This window comes from Berghia stephanieae, chromosome 5 (genome assembly GCF_034508935.2).
Source record: "Berghia stephanieae isolate SIO BIC M18660-M18661 chromosome 5, UCSD_Bste_1.3, whole genome shotgun sequence".
In the NCBI taxonomy this organism is placed as follows: Eukaryota; Metazoa; Mollusca; class Gastropoda; order Nudibranchia; family Aeolidiidae; genus Berghia; species Berghia stephanieae.
This window is the reverse complement of record NC_088364.1, coordinates 44,752,528-44,771,776: the sequence shown is the minus strand read 5'-3', so window position 1 is coordinate 44,771,776 and position 19,249 is coordinate 44,752,528. Positions and strand designations below refer to the sequence as shown.

Below are 19,249 nucleotides of genomic sequence, written 5' to 3'. Positions count from 1 at the left end.
ATATCAGACATGAAGAGAGCAGAGGGAGAGATATATAGAGAGAAAGGCGAGGAGGAAGAGAGATAGCCGATAAGAAAAAAAGTAAGAGAGAGAGAGAGAGAGAGAGAGAGAGAGAGAGAGAGAGAGAGAGAGAGAGAGAGAGAGAGAGGCAATTGTTCATTTTGTTGTTCTTTGGTCACGAGCAATTAAGGACTGTGTTTATTATGGAAGACATACAGTATATCGCATACAAACTGGATTGATATGAAAAGTAAGGAAGTTTGAATTTAAGAAGATACAGGTATCAAATTTGACAACAAAGTAATGTTATGTTTGCACCCGTTTCTATAAATATTTGTACGAATCGCCTTTTTGCCAAAGGAACCGAGGAATAGAGTTGTTTTGTTTGTGTGAGATTTTTTTTTTATTTGGAGAGGGGGGGGGGGGGTGTGTTCTCTAAGCCGCCTTGTCACCCAGGAAAGTTCTTTACTTTCTCCTGTATTTATGTTGTAACTGATACATGGATTTAAAACATATTATAGTTACGATAAATATTTACCATGTGCACACAGAGATGGAGGGTGGGGGGGGGGGGGGGGGGGGGGGTATGAGGTCTGAAATAGATATCGTGTGTAATTAGTGTCTTATGTGACCCACCGTCTTAAAACGGTTTTATGTGGGATGAACTAGATACTGGCAATTGACTCTATAGATAGTATGCGCTTGGCTAAGAAGCTCACAACATTGCCATCCGGGAGTAAAACGGACTAATAACACACCAAACTATGTGTAATCTTAAACGTTTATAGGAAAGATAATACAGTTTTGTTTTTATTACTCATAAACGCGGATGGCAAAAAAAAAACAGCAACAAAGACCCGAGTGACGTCATCTTCGTTCTATCTATAGCCACAAACATAAAACTTGGGGTTAATTTCTCTTCTTTCTAGTGGAGAATAATAAATAAGAATTCTGGTATTGCACAAAACTCCCAAGTTCGCAAATCTCACTAATTTTATTCTTAAATTCACTTTTTTGGGGGTTCAATTCATCCTGACATAAATCCGTTATGAGACGATGGGTAACATATTATGGTCTCGGGAAAGAGAATGCTTCCGGAGTTGACACTACATTATGTCGTTTTAATTAAGAATAGTGAGCAGATCAATCAATTGTAGCGGCATGAAAAATGGGGGAGGGAGGGGGTGGGAGGAGGGAGAGGTATTTAAAAAAAAAGGAACATACAAACAAATAAATAAACAAACAATAAGAAAGAAAGAGTTAAAAAAAACGAGGGATATTTTGGACTTAAATCCTTCTTCAGTCAATGGTTGAAGAAGGCATAAAAGTCCAAACGTTTCAATATTTTGACACTGCGCAGAAGCTTAAGGGTGCCTAGCATTTATTTATTTATTTATTTATTTATTTATTTATTTATTTATTTATTTATTCATTTATTTATTTATTTATTTATTTATTTATTTAGAGAGAGAGAGAGGGTGAGAGAGAGAGAGAGGGAGAGAGAGAGTGAGAGAGAGGGAGAGAAAGAGAGAGAGAGAAAGAGAGAAAGAAAGAAAGAGAGAGAGATAAAGAGAGAGAGAGAGAGAGAGAGAGAGAAAGAGAAAGAAAGAGAGGGAGAGAAAGAGAGAGAGAAAGAAAGAGAGAGAGAACGAGAGAGCGAGAGAGAGAGAGAGAGAGAAAGAGAGAGAGAGATGGGCTGTCGCTGTCTTGTCATTTCTAAAAGAGACTGGCAACAACAACAACAACAATAATAATAATAATAATAATAATAATAATAATAATAATAATAATAATAATAATAATAATAATAATAATAATAATAATCATAATAATCATAATAATATCCCAAGATGCAACTTGAAGTCAACAGGTCGTGTCACACGTGATGTGTTCTACAGGTTGGATTTCCTTGGGCACATCAACCTGACCATCAGTCCAAATCATGACAATTACATTGAACAAATGCCTATTTTTGGTTATGGGTGGAAAACATTTACGTCATAATAATATGTTCATTCAACGTGCACATATTTGCAGGTCCAATAACCGAACGCAATAGGCTTCAACAGTCTTGATGTCACTTCCCTCGTGATGACGCATAGTAACTTAGTAAATGGTTCTATCGGAACAATGGCCGATGCCTTTATGAAATACTTCTCCGACAAGGATAAAAGTGTATCCAGAGGAGAAAAACATTATAAATCTAAATCATGTTTTGACTTTTATACATTCTGATCACGTGACACGTGAAAAAGTTCTAGCCAGCATGAAGAATAAAAAGTACCGCTTTTCTTTGTTTAGAACCAGGCTGCGCGTTGCTGAGCGGACGTGACATCAGACTATTGAATCCAAATATTATGGGCTTGATTTGATATTGTTGCAATGGATAATATTTTGGGTTCGTCTGAGAGTTATTCCATTACATTAGATCTGCAAATAAGTACACATTGTGTCCATTGAACAAAACTATTCCTAACTTGTCAAGACGTTTCAAACCGAGAATTCCTCTGGAAATTTCTGGTAAAAGACTTTTTGACAAGTTTGGAGACATTTTTAATCAATCGATGAGGTGAGAGATAAAACTTGAGCTTTTATATAGCGCAATATCCGTCAAATGTGTCGAAAGCACTTTACAAGATGTCTTACCCAGCATGGACATCTCAAGAGATGTTGCTCGGTCCCACCCAACAGCAAAACTTAAGAGGGAGGACTCGTGTGTAAAATAAGTACCTGGCCGTTAACAGCGTTGTCTCTGTCGGAATAGAATTGTAATACCGCCTAACATGCGCATCATGTCTCGTTCCAAGTGTTAATTATTTCTGTTATGTGGAACAAGGAAACACCAAGAGGAGGAAACATCATAAAAGATCCCACTAAAAGAATGCCTGCATTCCACAAGGGCAGGAAATACTGGGTTTCCTCAAATTGCCTCTTAACAGGACATGGCAGAACTGCATCAAATATTTGCAGATGGAAACTTGGGAACAGTGATGCCTGCCGGAAATATCAGGCAGCTCCAGAGACCAGCGATCACATCGTCATCCACTGTCCATTAACTTAACTTGAAGGTGGCTATGAAACAGTTCTTGGGACGGAGGAAGACTTTCGAAGCTGGGTTGAGGAAATGAATTTGGAGGTATAGCCATACGCTACTACTACCACTACTACTACTACTACTACTACTACTACTACTACTACTACTACTACTACTACTACTACTACTACTACTACTACTGCTACTACTACTACTACTACAATTACTACTACAATTACTACTACTATTGCTGTTGGCTCGGGACCCCTTGTAAAGCGATTTGATAAGTGGGTATTGCGCTATATAAATGCTCTTAAATGCTCTTATAAGATACATGTCTCCAGGTCTTTCATCACGTCGACAAGTAAGGCGAATCTGTGGAATGAGGGCGGAGATACAGTGGAAGCAACTTAAACCGATCCTGTGATTCCGATAACTTCACCTACCGATACGCCCCCTTTACACGATTTGGGATTCTTCGGATAAATCGACTGACTCAGTCAGACTGTGGAATTACTTTTAATTATTTAAATCTTAACATCCCGTAAAAAAATCGTATTTAATGGTTGAATGTTTGGCTGATGAAGGATTTAAATGCTTACACTGTTTATTAATATTATTATGTATGGAAAAGCGTTTTTCATTGATTCTGTCCCTGGGTTTAGTGAATCACGGAGAATTCTATGTCATTTTAAAAGCTTATTAGTGTCTATTATTGAATAGTACTCATACATTTTATACTGTGGAATATGTAACTGTTGCTGCTCGAAGCTCGAAGAGATAAATAACAATATAAGATTCATCTTAACAACGCCACTACCACATTATCTCATTCATCTGTAGTGTTTCATTCTTCCTGTTTGTTGATAAAGGGGAAACCCGAAACATCCATGTTATCTGTTTTCGTAATAAAATTGAAGCTTACATTCAATTTCATATTGTTATTTATTACTGCGGAATAATAGGATGAATAAGGCCAGTTCGGGTGACTAAATAAAACCAGCCCGCCTCCCCCAAATGTGTCCCCAAGATTGAACATTCTAAAACAAATATGGTAAATTGTACATCATTATTTGATAGATTTCATCCTTCCCCACACTTTAGAAAATAAACATCGGGCAGATTATCTCAATGTCAGTATATATCATAGGGTCTTGTCATTGAATTAACCTGTTCGATGTTCTTTTTCTAAAGTGTGGGGAATGGTGAAATCTATCACATTTTATGATGTACAAATTTTACCAGAATATGATATTTGCTTAATTATTTTCAATCTAGAAAAAAAGGGGGTGGGGGTTACATTTAGGGGCTTTAAATTAGAGCTTTTATATAGCGCAATATCCACTAAATGTGCTCAAAGCGCTTTACAAGGGAATCCTGACCGACAGCAACACACATGACGCCTGTTAGGCGATGCTACAATTTTTCCGACAGGGACAACGCTGTTGACGGCCAGGTACTCATTTAACACCTGAGTACGGTGAGTTTGTGAGTAAAGAGTCTTTTCCAAGGACTCTACTATGCGTCGAACGAGGCTCGAACCCAAGACCTTCCGATCCGAAAGCGAGTGCCATACCACAAGACCACATAGCCGCACACAGGGGCTGGTCCTACTCAGCCCAACTGGCCTTAGCCACTCCATTCCTCAGTACTCCCTTTGCAACGATATGCCATGAAGTTAGTTAACTGATATTGTATTGATAGTTAGGTTTCTTTTGATTTCAGTCGAGTTAACGATCAGGGACTGGAATGGGCAGCAAACGCGTTCCCACAATACAGCGTGTTTTAGAATACATGATAATTTGTGACACACCACATCAATCCGGTACTCCATGCTCCAGTCAAGCGAACGTAATTGAATTGAAGTTTGTTTGGTGTGTTTTGTTTTTTGTTGTTGTTGTTGTTTTTTTTTTTTTTTTTTTTTTTTTTTTTTATTTGTTTTTGTTTTGTTTTTTAAAAAAGGAAACTTAAGTTGCTAAGATTGTGATAATAGCTAAAATTTGAAAGTGACAAATTAAGGAACAGGCATTGGCACTGCTTCATAGAAAAAGATCTTTGATAATATGAAACCAGTTTTGAATATTTTATTTTGGGAGAGTGAATTATTTGTTTGTTTTTAACCTGTAAAAAACGAAAAAGTTTGATTGCTTGATCATTTAGACAATGTTCACAGCCCTATTAGCGTCCGATTTAGCCTGATATGATACTGGATTGAGATGGTGGGTCGCCTATTAATATATAGCAATGACGTCTTATCTCAGACCAGCCTACTGCTACGAAAAATTCGTAAAATTACGAAATTTTGGCTCAAACTTCAGAACTTCATGTTCATCTCTAAGTCATTTAAACGTATTGAAAATAAAACTTGATGCCAGAAAACATAATTTGATGGATTTTAAAGTGTCATTTAATTATTGTGAGGGTAAACTGTTGATGTATATATATATATATATATATATATATATATATATATATATATATATATATATATATATATATATATATATATATTGTTAACTACAGCGACTATTTCTATCTTCTAAAAATTACGAATTTTTTTATTTTCGACTAGGCAGGTCTGAATATTTATTTGATATATACAAATATAAACGACAATGAGGAAGAGGAAGATGGTACTCACCGACACATTCATTGGCCTCTGTGATGGTTGCCCTTTGCCATGGTCTGTCGTAATGGAAAGGCTTACACTTCTCACAGTCCCTTCCATCCGTGTTGTGTTTACAGTCGCACTTCAATCTCCCGTCACGACCGGGGATACAACGAGACGCGTGGCCGTTACACTTGCAGCGCCCTCCAACGGCAAAATCCGACAGGGAATAGTAGTAACTCTTCTTGGCACCTTCCGGATCCTTCATTTCATCTCCGAGGGTGTTCAACTTATTCAGAACCACTCGTATATCCGTGGCGGTGACCCAGTCTTGTAACACGGGACTATTCTCAAAATTCAGCGCGGACGGACGTCCCCTGAGAGTAGAGTAGGCGACTCTTGCCCCCGTGTAAGGGTCGATGTTACTGTAAGCCTCTGAGCACAGCGCCACCTGCTGATTGGCTTTAGTGACGACTGTCGAAGGAGAGATCCCATACATTTTCTGACAGTCATTGGAGTAGTACTGGAAGGGTATCCAGGTTTTTCCGTAGTCCATAGATTTGTAGATGGCCATTGAGTGAGGACGGGCTGAACAAAACTGGAGGCTGGAGACGGAGAGAAATAAAATAGTTCAGATTTGTTTCAAAATGTATAAAATCCTAAGAGTTTATCAGCGGAAGAGGAAAAAGAAGAAGAGGAAGTCCACGGGCAACTTGGAGGTCAACAGTGGAGGGAGAGATGAGAGAGTGGGGGAGACCTGGTGCTCGCTGAATATGATAGCAACGGACAGATGACGTTACTGTCCTACATGCCAACAGGCATAATGGGCAGTAAGTACGTATATCAGTGGCTAGATAAAGTAAGAAGAAAGTAGGGTAGTCCTTTAGATAAGAAAGTCTCCGGATTCTGAATATATCCCGGTTTCTGTATCATTAAATAGACGGTGACATTTGCTTGTTTTCCTTTCGAGGGCACACTATTCTATCACAAATCATTTTCCATTAGAGCCAGCAGTTTCAGTTGCCGAGTCACTTCTGGGTTTACAGAAAGGTCAGAAAATATCTCGACTGCATCCGAGACCGATGTCTGCCCCTTTGCTTGTGAGGGAAGTATTCTACCATTGACCAATCGGGTCTCCCCACCCCTATCCCCCTAGGTAAGGAAAAGGAAAAGAAGTCCTTCAGAGTAATTAGGTCATAGCACACTAGAGGGTAAGGAGGCTAAGCAGGTTAAGCATTGGGCCCATGGAGCCGGAGTCGCGAGGTTTGAGAGTTTTTGCCAAAATGATGGTCATTTAAATCGATCGAATATGAAGGACGAGTTTTGTGGCCAAACTTTTAAATACGTGTTTTTCCAGAGTACGGTAGTTAATTGGGTTAAAGTCGACGTGTACTGGTTTGCAGGTCTGATAACCTAAATTATTATGGACCCATTGTTACAATGAAAATCTCAAAAATGACGCAAGATATTGCCCATTGCAACATGTTAAACTAAGCCCATAATTGCATTCGGATGTCAAACCTTCATATATGTAAACGTCGGTTAACGCTTATTTAGAACCGTAAAATTTTTGGGAAAAAAACCCCAACAAACATAAAGATGGTGTGATAAGAGATCACATAATATGTATAGGCTAACCTGATATAAGTCAGTTCAAACTTCTTTTCCAGACTCAATGTCAAGGTCACATTAAACGGATACTGGACAGAGTTGTACGTCTTGGACATCCAGCAGGTCAAGTTCTTGGGATTGTTGAGGTCAGTCAGGTACTCGGGTGGGAACGAGTACTTTGGATTCTTGGCGTCACATACAAAACAGTTCCTGGGGGATGGGAGGGAGAGTGATTTCGTTTGATTGGATAAATTGGTTCGTCATTTTAAAAAATGTACAAATTTGAGTTTTTTCAAAGCGCAATATATCTATTTGAGGTGATGGGCCATATATATATTTAATACCTGAGTACGGTGAGAGAATGTGAGTAAAGAGGTTTTTTTTCGAAGGATTCGACTACGCGCCGTTCGAGAGTCGAACCCATGATCTTCTGATCCAAATGCGAATGTCATTAGAATGCATGGCCGCACAGAGCGTTTTTTTTTTTTTTGTGTTTGTTTTGTTTTTATTTGTTTGTTTGTTTTTTTTTTGTTTGTTTTTTTTTTTGTTTGTTTTTTTTTTTTTTTTGTTTTTTTTTTTTTTTTTTTTTTTGGGGGGGGGGGGGGGGGGTTGTGATTAATAGTAGTCAATATTCGTGACATTGTGGATGATAGAGTGCAATGAATGTTACAGAGAGATACGGATTTATCGTTATTGTGACATTTAATATTTGACACCGATTACATCAGGATTGGGTACGAGTACCAAGGTATTTTGGCACCTTACACAATAAAGAGTTCCTGATGATACTCACACACACATACATACACACGCACACACACATACACAAACACACACAAACACCCACATACACACACACGCACATAGATAGAGAAACAGAGTGTATCTGTGTGTGAGAGATGAGAAGAGATAGAGTGTGTGTGTGTGTGGAGAGAGAGAGAGAAGAGAAGAGAGAGAGAGAGAGAAAGAGAGAGAGAGAGAGAGAGAGAGAGAGAGAGAGAGAGAGAGAGAGAGAGAAGCCGAATATACTTGTAACTGTTTGAGGACAGCAGAGAGAAAAAAATACCGCATAAATATACTTGGGTAACAAACATTAAAGACTTGTGTGTGTGTGTATATATATATATATATATATATATATATATATATATATATATATATATATATATAATATATAGCGACATCTATATCGTATATGAAGTCCTAGGTATGGGTAGATAAATGGATAAACATATAGGGTGTATGTATATGTCGATGTGAACTGAAAGTTACAAAATGATTTACCTGGTTATTTCACCATTAGGACCAGTTGTAGATTTGCAGTAATGTTCAGGATCAGCTCCACAAGTGGACGATGCCTCAACTCGCTTGCCAAACGCCGTGTTGACAAAATCAGCCACACATCTCTGAGGCTGTTCCGTCCCTTTGTAGCACGGATCAGGATTTATCCCCTCGTAATATGACAGGTTATCCATATTGTACTTGCTCCGCTTGCCGGTGGCCTGCGACGTCATCATGACGAGGCAGCACAAAGTGATGACGTAGATAGTTGACATTTTGAAAGAGATGAATCTTGTTGATGAATGTCTGAGATTTGAAGTTCTTGTCATTGTAAAAAATAAATAATAAAGAAATTTTACTTTTTCCTACAAACAAATCGCTATCTATTTAAGTATTGAACTCTCAGCTATTTGGTTGAAATGTTGACCTCAGCGACAACCGATTGGGATAGGGCTAAAACGTTATTCTTGTGCGTTCCAAAGTCACGTGGTTTCCTTTCCACCAATCCGAACACAACTGAAGTTGGGTGACGTCATTGTCATCGAATCCAAATAAGGACATCCATGCCTTGAGTCCCTGAAAATACGAAAACATAGTTTTTTAAATTTTGAGTAAAAACTTGATAAAAAAATATGATAATATTCTTACAAAAGGCCAATTTATGTGGTGGGTTTTACCTAAAACCAAAATCAACAAAACAAAAACAAAAATTAAAAAAAACATACCATGCACCCTCCAAAAAAAAAACAGAGCAAACAAAACAAAAACAAAAAAAAAAAACTGAAAAAAAACTGACTAGAATGTCATATATCTGGACATTTGAGAAATTAGGGAGCAGGATCGGTGTAAGATAGAGATCTGAATAAGTGTGTATGAAACGGTGCCGGCCAGACAAAGCAATCAAGAAAAATACGAGAACAAAAACCCATCTCCCCCCCCCCCCCCCCCAAAAAAAAAAAAAAGCAGTCTTCCTCGACTGGGGGATCGATCCTCATACCGCCTGATTACTGGTCAGACGTGCTACCATAACACCACAGAGGGCAAGGGCTTCTGAGGAAGACTTGTTTTTTTGGGATGTTTTTGTTTGTTTTTTTCTTGTATTTTCTTTCTTTCCTTGACTAGCACAGTATCATACACACTCTGACCTGCCTAGCACTACGACAAATTCGTAGAAATACGAATCTTTGACTCCAGCTACAGAGATGCTTTCGCCTCTTTGACTCAATAAATATTGTTGAAAAGGAAAGTTTAGTTCCTCAGAACTTATATTCCAGACTTTGGAACATGTTTGGAACATGCTGAGGTCAAATTATCTATTGCTAAAGCTATTTAAAGTGAATTTTTTTCCCTTGAAAACTACGAATTTTTGAAACATCAAGAAGGCAGCTCTGCACACAGGTTCAGATCTTTATCTTACACTTACACAAGATGTCTGCTCCTACTTTCTCAAATGTCCAGATATGACATTCTTGTAAGTTTTGATTCATCTTTTTTTTTTCTTTTCTTTCTTTTTTTTTTTTTTGTTGTTGTTTGTTTTGAGAGGTTTTATTGTTTTCGGAGGACGTGTGGTATGTTTTGCTTGTTTTTTTTTTTTTTTTGTTTTGTTTTGTTGCTTTTGGTGGTGTGGGATGTGAATTTTTGTTTTGTTTTTGTTTCGCATATTTTTATTCAGGTTGGCGTTTCCGACCATTAAACGGTATAAAAATGATTATAATTTGCGCCTCAAATAATGCAGGTGTGTGTGTGTGTGTGTGTGTGTGTGTGTATGTGTGTGTGTGTGTGCTTGTGTGTATATGTGTGCGTGTGTGAGTGACTCATTGTATTATTTGTAAGATGATGACGACGACGATGTAGAGACGTAAATAAACAAATATGTAGACACAGTACCCAATGACCTACAGATGGTGAAGTGTTTGTCTTGGTGTGGGTTGGGGATAGGGGGTGGAGTTAGGACAGGTGGGGTAGAAAGACTGCTTTGGAAGATAGACAGATTGGTAGGTGAAGAGAGAGAGAGAGAGAGAGAGAGAGAGAGAGAGAGAGAGAGAGAGAGAGAGAGAGAGAGAGGAGAGAGAGAAGAGAGAAGAAGAAGAGAAAGAAAGAAGAGAGAGAGAGAGAGAGAGAGAGAAGAGAGAAGAGAGAAGAGAAAGAAGAGAGAGAGAGAGAGAGAGAGAGAGAGAGAGAAAGAGAAAGAGAGAGAGAGAGAGAGAGAGGTGTAAGAACTTTGAACTTTGAACTATTCAATTGAATATGCCTTGGAACAGCTCAACATATAAATTCAAACTATCAAATCACAATAATTAGGTTTAACAGTTGAACCATTACAATGCATGGCGTTAAAACATAATATTGATATAGTATTATAATATATACAAGAGACAGAGAGAGAGAGAGAGAGAGAGAGAGAGAGAAAGAAAGAGAGAGAGAGAGAAAGAGAGAGAGAGAGAGAGAGAGAGAGAGAGAGAGAGAGAGAGGTGTAAGAACTTTGAACTTTGAACTATTCAATTGAATATGCCTTGGCCCAGCTCAACGTATAAATTCAAACTATCAAATCACAATAATTAGGTTTAACAGTTGAACCATTACAATGCATGGCGTTAAAACATAATATTGATATATTATTATAATATATACAAGAGACAGACAGAGAGAGAGAGAGAGAGAGAGAGAGAGAGAGAGAGAGAGAGAGAGAGAGAGAGAGAGAGAGAGAGCTTTTGCGTTTGTTTGTTTTTTTGGGTTTTTTTTTTTTTGGTTGTTGTTGTTTTTTTGTTTTTGTTTTTTGTTGCTTTTGTTTGTTTGTGAACGAATGTGTGTACGTGTAGGGAGATTATGGAAGGTATGTGTGTGTATCCCTTAAGATAATGTATTTTAAGAGATTGGGAATATCAAGATGCTCATAATTAACTGTGAGACAAAGTGTTTCAAATATTGAAGCTTTGAGGTTTTGTTGTTGTTGTTGTTGTTGTTGATTGGTTGTTTTTTGAAATTCCCTAACTGTAATGATTTTTATAATCGTATTTATGTTTTTAGTTTGTCTGATTGTTTTTAATCAACATAATTATGGACTTTTCAACGTCATGAGGAATTTTCAAAGTAATGGAACGGGTTTCAAAGCCTTGAATGTGTTTCAAAGCCTTGTGAGTGTATCACAATACTTGAGTGTGGTTCAAATACTTGGTTGTTTTTTAAAAGCCTCAAATGTATTTCAAAGCCTTGAGTGGAAATCTAAGTCTGGAGTATGTTTTGAAGCCTAAATCATATTTTTAAAACAATGAAAGTTTATCCCAAAGCTTTCATGATTCAGGATTCTTGCGGTGCTCAACAAAGATCCACCTTTGTGTTTCAAATATGTGTGGGTTCCAATGAGGTGTGGGAATAATAATAATAATAATAATAATAATAATAATAATAATAATAATAATAATAATAATAATAATAATAATAATAATAATAATAATAATATAATAATAATAATAATATATAATAATATAATAATAATAATAATAATAATAATAATAATAATATATAATAATAATATATATAATAATAATAATAATAATATACATATACTACTACTACTACTAACTACTACTTACTATAACTATACTACTACTAATAATAATAATAATAATAATAATAATATAATATAATAATATAATAATATAATATATGATGATGATGATGATGATGATATGATGATAATATATGATAATATATAATAATAATAATAATAATAATAATAATAATAATAATAATAATAATAATAATAATAATATAATAAATATGGGTATCATTCTAAAACCCGAGGGTTTTCTGGCACTGAATATTTTGGCAACGATACTGTAATATGACAGATTGCTATCTCGTGTGGTTTGATAAACTCTGGGGTGATTTGTTTATAAACAAAATGTCATAATTCTCCAATCCACTGAACCACCACCCAACCATCCATACGTCCACACGTCCAACCATCTATCCATCCTTGTGATCATCAATCATATCAACCACCCATATTTTCGTTCAAAAACTTTAACCTATCCGTCAATTCATTCATTCATTTGTTTATCCGAATATACACTAAAGTGGCCATATATTATCATATCAGCCAGCCATTCATTCATCCATCAATCCACAAATCATTCATTCATCTATCCATCCATCTATCCATCTATTTATCCATTCGTCCATCCATCCATCCATCCATCTATCCATCTATCCAACAATACATCCAATAATTCATCCATCCATCTATCCACCCATACATAAATCCAACCTACGCCACCAGTCCATCCATCAATCCATATATTTATCGATCCATCCATCCATACATGAATCAATCTATCCACTCATCCATCCATCAATAAAGACATCCACCCATCCATCCATCCATCCACCCATCCACCCATCCATCAATGTCCATCCATCCATCCATCCACCCATCCATCCATCCACCCACCCATCCATCCATCCACCCATCCATCCATCCATCTACCTAGCCAAACACGAATCCATCCATACACCAACAACCATCAGTCCACCCATCCATACATCCCCCCATCCATCCACCCATCCAACCACCCACCCATCCATCCATCCATCCATCTACCTAGCCAAACACGAATCCATCCATACACCAACAACCATCAGTCCAATCATCCATGTCCACCCATCCATCCATCCACCCATTCATCCACCATCCATCCATCCATCCATCCATCCACCATCCATCCATCACCATCCATCCACCCATCATCCATCCATCCATCTATCCATCCATCCATCAATCCATCTATTTATCCATCCACCCATCCATCAATCCATCTATTTATCCATCCACCCACCCATCCATCCATCCACCCATCCATCCATGTCCATCCATCCATCCATCCACCCATCCATCCACCCATCCATCCATCCATGTCTATCCATCCATCAATCCATCCATCCATCCATCCATCTATCCACCCGAACACAACTCCATCCATACACCAACAACCATCAGTCCACCCATCAATCGATACCCTAGCAGTTAAAGGCGTTATGTGTTTGGTAAACAAACAGGTTAACGGTTACAGGTGTATTAATTGACACTACGATATCCAGGTGTGTCGGTCATTAATTGATCACGTATGGAATATCCCTTTCAGTCCTCCAGGTATGGAGAATCTCTCTTTAGATTGCCTGACATGTACTTTTGAAAATTGATGTCTTGATTTGTTCACATCTGAGTCTAGTAAGGAAATATGTGTAAAGTGCCTGAAGCAAAGACACAACCTTAGTCTTATATCATTGTTACTTATCCAGTCACTTACAAGTTTAATTGGATTCGTCTGATGTCACGTCGCCCAGCAGCGTGGTTCTAAACAAAGAAAATTAGTACTTTTTATTCTTCATGCTGGCTAGAACTTCTCATATGTCATGTGATCAGAATGTATAAAAGTCAAAACATGATCATATTTATAATGTTTTTCTCCTTTGGATACACTTTTATGCTCGTCGGAGAAGTATTTCATAAGGGCGTCCACCATTGTTCCGATAGTTTAGAGCCAGCTACTAAGTTACTATGCGTTATTACGAGGGAAGTGACGTCATGACTGTTGAAGCCAATTCAGCTTGACATTGTTTGAAGACGAAACACGCCTCGGAATTTTGCATATTGTAAAAAAGAAAAAGAATATAAATAATTTCAGGACCACCCCCATGCCCAGCCCCCCCCCCCCCTTTCAAGTAAAAACAAAAGGTCAAAACAATATAAGAAAACGAAACAAAATTTTGTTACAATGGTCGTTTCGTGCCCGAAAAACCCTCGTAGACTAATTGCAATATTTTCTCTAGATTAGCACGTAACGTGGTAGGTTTGAATTCCTTCGGCTTCCATTTTTTCTTCTTCTTGGTTTTGATATCTTATTATTATTTGTTGTTGTCTTTCCTCTTTTGATTCTGACATAATTATCTAAACTTCCAATGCCTCGTGTTTTTTTAATTCAGAAAAGTGAGTGGAGCAGGCACTTATGTTGGTAACAACAAGATATGAAGTGAGTAGAAAAGTGCCAGAAGACAATAGAGAATAAAAAATTTTTTCGCGGCGGTGGTGGGGTTTGCCTGCGACCTTATTGGTACGACAACCCGCCTGGCAGGTGAGAGCGTGGCCTCTATCCGTTGGCTATCCACAACACGAAAATTTCGTTTCAACTCAAAGTCTTTCTAGTCCTTTCTACTCAATTATTGAACCCCAACCGACTTCACTACCATCGCGAAGTAATTTTGACTCAGCATAGCTAATAGCCAATCTCACACAACAAAAACTGAACTGATATGCTCGGTATGGTAATTATCAAAAGTGAGACGCACTATGTAAAACAGAAAGAGTAAAATGCAAGACAAGAATAAAAATTTCGCGGGTGTGGGGATTTGAACCTGATACTTATTGGTACACAACTCCGCCTGGTGGTGAGAGCGTGGCTCTCAATGGTTCTGGCATTATCTGACTCACTTGTTCATATCTTGTTGTGTACTCAACATAAGGCCTGCTCCACTGCCTGCGAATTAAAGATTCACCCATACACGGTGCATACTCAAGTCTCAATCCGTCTATGATATGGAGAAATTTGTTTATCTTAACTCTGTCAAATTACTTCGCGATGGTGGTGAACGATCGCGTTCGAGTGGGAGAAGGGACTAGAATGACTTGGTTTGAACGATATTGTTCGGATAGTCCTACGTAAGCCACGTCTCACTGCCAGGCGATAGTGTACAATAAGCGCAGTTCACCACCACGCGCGAAAATTTTTTATCTCTATTTTCTGGCACTTTTCTACTCACTTCATATCTTGTTAATGCCTCGTGTTTATAGATTAACGCATCATTGGTTTTCTCTCCATGGCCTGTAAAGTCGGTCCGCAGAGCACTCGCTTCAACGCGCAAAGGGACTGAGATCGATCCTGGGTGAAGTCGAGATTTTTTTTCTGACCACCTTGTCCACCCAGGGATTGGGCAGCTGGATCAGTTAAATCTGGCAGAAAGTACTTTGCGACAGACTAGCGTCCTATCAAAAAGATAGCAAGCAATTGCTATTGTCCGTTTCACGCTATAGACACAGGGATACGCTCTGGTTCCATGGGCCTAATCTGAAGGACTACTTTTTTTCTTTTTCGTTTTACTGGGGTCTTTTTTTTTTCTTCCTTCTTTTGCTTTTTATCTGGTAAATTATCTCAACCTCGAATATCTCATTTACACAGTATTGGACCCATCAATCATTGATGTTGGAGGAGAGCGCGTTAACCATTTATTGTTTACGTCGTGGGCCGTGTGTGCATAATTTATTGTTGTATTTTGTTAAGGAGAGAGCGATACGATACCTGCATGGTTACTTACTGTACATGCACGAACTGTGGGTGGCTAATAATTGTATACAAGAATGCTGCCTATGTCAAGTAGTCGGGTACTCGGTACTCATTATCCGGGTAGTCGTCGAGAGTGGTCAGATTTAGCACGCCATTACGAGGAGATGAACAATAACATCCGGATGGACTTATTCTGTCGTACACAGACGGATCACTTTTTTTTTTCTTTTGTGCCAGATGACTTTTAATACAAATAATATTGATTCTGCTCCCTCTGCGTGGAACGCTCTTTCAGCAGACACCACCAGACACCGTAATTCTCTGTCCTCCTTTAAAGCCTTTTTGAAGACATAGAGTATCTACTTTCTTTCAGTTTTCTGTGAGTGATTTAATAATTTTATTGAATCATATATTTATTTGATCGCATGTGCATATAGATAATATGAATAAGCGCTTCCGAGCACTTTTGGTGGAAAGGGGCGCTATAAAAATTACGCATTATTATTATTATTATTATTATTATTATTATTATTATTATTATTATTATTATTATTATTATTAACTTGCCAAAAAGTCGTAAACAAAACTTCTCTAAAGAATCAGGATCAAGACATTGTATGTAACAAGCAAGGAGTATCGTAACCGACCGATTTTTGAAGTAAATCTTTTCTGGTCAATATGAGGAAGATGCACTTTGTTAGAACGATTGGATTAGTGGTAAACCACACTGTAACGTAGATTTAGGGTTTTCTGCGTATACAATTAGCCATATGCACACACACAAAAAAAAGCAATGATAATAATAATGAAGACAAAAGAGACCGGTTCAAACAGAGAACAGATGTAGATCCAAGAGTAATATAACTGTATCATGTCTGAGCTGAGGCCACTCAAAATTCCTGTGTAGGCAAAATAGGATACCTTCAATTTGTGATAAATCAACAAAACAACTAACATGTACATATAATAAAGAGATAGGATTCGCAAGATAGAGACAATATCACTATAATATTGAGGGAGAGAGAGATGGGAGAGAGAGAGAGAGATAGGCAGAGAGAGAGAGAGAGAGAGAGAGAGAGAGAGAGAGAGAGAGAGAAAGGTAAGAAAAAGAAGAGAAAAAAAATAAAACAATAACAAAGACAGCAACAACAAACAACAACAATAATATCAATAACATAAATTGAAGAAACAACATCCACCTCACTATCTCCCTTTATGCAAAAGACAGCAGGCAGGCCCAGGGTAAAAGTTGAATATTCTAATTCCACATCAAGGACACTAAGAGAAAGTGACAACCATACTGCCGTATCTCGAAGAAAGAATGCGTAGGTATTTAAAATTTTGGCCAGAAAAATTGTTCTTCATAAATATATCGATCAAATAGAATGACGTTCTTCTTGGCAAAACCTCTCAAATCTAGGACTTAAATAATCCTGACCGGTAACAGCGGGGGGCAAAAATGTAATATTGCCTGACAATCGTCATGTCACGTCCAACAAGTTAAGTGTTGCTATTAGTTAGTGACCCTTTGTAAAGCACTTTGAGTATGTTTAGTGGATATTGCCCTATATAGATGCTATATTTGAGGGGGGGGGGGGTTAATTTTTTATTTTTTAACAATTTTATTATCACATTTCTATCATACACCAGTGCCTGCTCCCTATTTTGAAACTGCGCTTATATAAAAGAGGTCGTAGGTTGCATATTATTATCATCGCCATTATTATCTTACTTCACTAGAAATCAACAACTCGTGTCCACAAGGCGCCTTCCTTCCTCAAATAAAATCCGCGACCCCCCAAATTCGTTCGTGGGCAAGAACCCTTTATAATATATTATATTTCGAGTCCTTTTGAAGGCTGCCATCGTAGAGGAGGACTCCCACGCCGAGTTCTCGTTTCTGTTGAGAACAAACCGTGTCGTGTATGCTTTGATGGCCCACCACCACTCTTGTGGATGATTGGGGGGAGGATTTCTCTTTCAGTTTTAATTCTTATTAAATTCTTTCATTTCTTTCTCTCTCTTTTTTTTTTAAAAAAAACCTTACAACCATTTTATTTAATCGGCGTGACAACGCCCTCCAAAACTTCAAACACAGCCAAACCGCTGAGTCGAGAATGCAAGAAATCAGCGAAGACAGCAAATGCATTAAATGGACACAAAAGAAAAGCCTTTTAAAAAAAATTTCAATAACATTTCCATACTTTGATTTGCCTTTTGTTTGTTTGTTTCTTTCTTTGTTTGTTTGCCTTTATTTGGTTGCTTATTTGAGCTTCTTTTTTTTTTTGGGGGGGGGGGGGGGGGGGGGGGACAGGAGGGGATGGTGATGATTTTGATCTGAGAGCGTGGAAATAGCTCAGCTGTTAAACACGTAAAGGACACATTGGTCTATTTCATGTCCCTTTTATAATTAATTAAATGGGAATACGAAGAAAGTGTCAGTGTCCGAGACAGGACTAGTGTACGTGGATTGACATGTGGATTTGTATAACTGGGACACTCTGTAAATCGGTCAAGTCTCCCAATCTGTCAATCATTCCCATTTTCACGATGTCGCCACCAAACGTTAACGGAGGTCTCTATAACGGCGAATCAAAGACAAAAATCCAAAGGGTGAGAAAATTACCTGAGCAAACTTAAAGCAAGTCTTTGGGGACACTTCTTAACCGTAGTTTCCTCTTTTGTACCTCCTCGAATTTTTGTAACACTATCCAATACGATGTATCAACACACACACACACACACACACACGCAGACACACACACACACACACACCACATGAAGGTTATACACTCATTATATATACACACAGAGATGGGAAAACAGACTGTTATATTCACATAATATGTTATAGGGACATAACATTGTCACACACTATATAGACACACATTAGAATATATACATGTAACAACAATTACACACATCCACATACACACACACACACACACATATATATATATATATCTATATATATATATATATATATATGAGCCAAGGTCAAAAGGTGCCCGCCTGATACCAGTGTTAAGAAAATTTGATTTTTACTTAATTATGGGCTTTTTTCATTGGGTTAATGCTTGTAATCAATTGATAATATGAAGAAGAGATAAAATGAGATAGCTCAACATACTCTGTTCAACAGAATATGAAATAAACAACTTGAAAGTGAAATTTGAATGCTGTTTGGCATGTGCTTAAAACGAGGTCAACGCATCACCTTTTTAGAAATCATGTAGAAATTAAATGTGATGTTTTAGCTCACGTGATTGAAATTTGACTGATAGTATAAAGTCAAAATTTACTTTTAAACACAATTGCAGTATATTACTTATCTGAATAAGTTTCATATAGAGTTCTTAAAAAGTTGGTGTTGCT

General features: G+C 37.6%; 1 protein-coding gene across 10 annotated transcripts in view; it reads right to left on the bottom strand.

Annotated features, from left to right (window-relative positions):
* LOC144972997 (netrin-1-like) overlaps positions 1 to 19,249 on the bottom strand; it is a 192,977-nt gene that overhangs the window by 120,324 nt on the left and 53,404 nt on the right. For all 10 annotated transcript variants that reach the window (XM_078914912.1, XM_078914905.1, XM_078914909.1 and 7 more), the window contains exons 3-5: positions 8,538 to 9,110; positions 7,281 to 7,463; positions 5,676 to 6,247 (exon numbers count right to left, since the gene is read on the bottom strand). In XM_078914912.1, coding sequence (XP_078771038.1) covers positions 5,676 to 6,247; positions 7,281 to 7,463; positions 8,538 to 8,863 — 1,081 coding nt within the window. In that variant the 5' untranslated portion in view covers positions 8,864 to 9,110. The remainder of the gene's footprint in view (positions 1 to 5,675; positions 6,248 to 7,280; positions 7,464 to 8,537; positions 9,111 to 19,249) is intronic.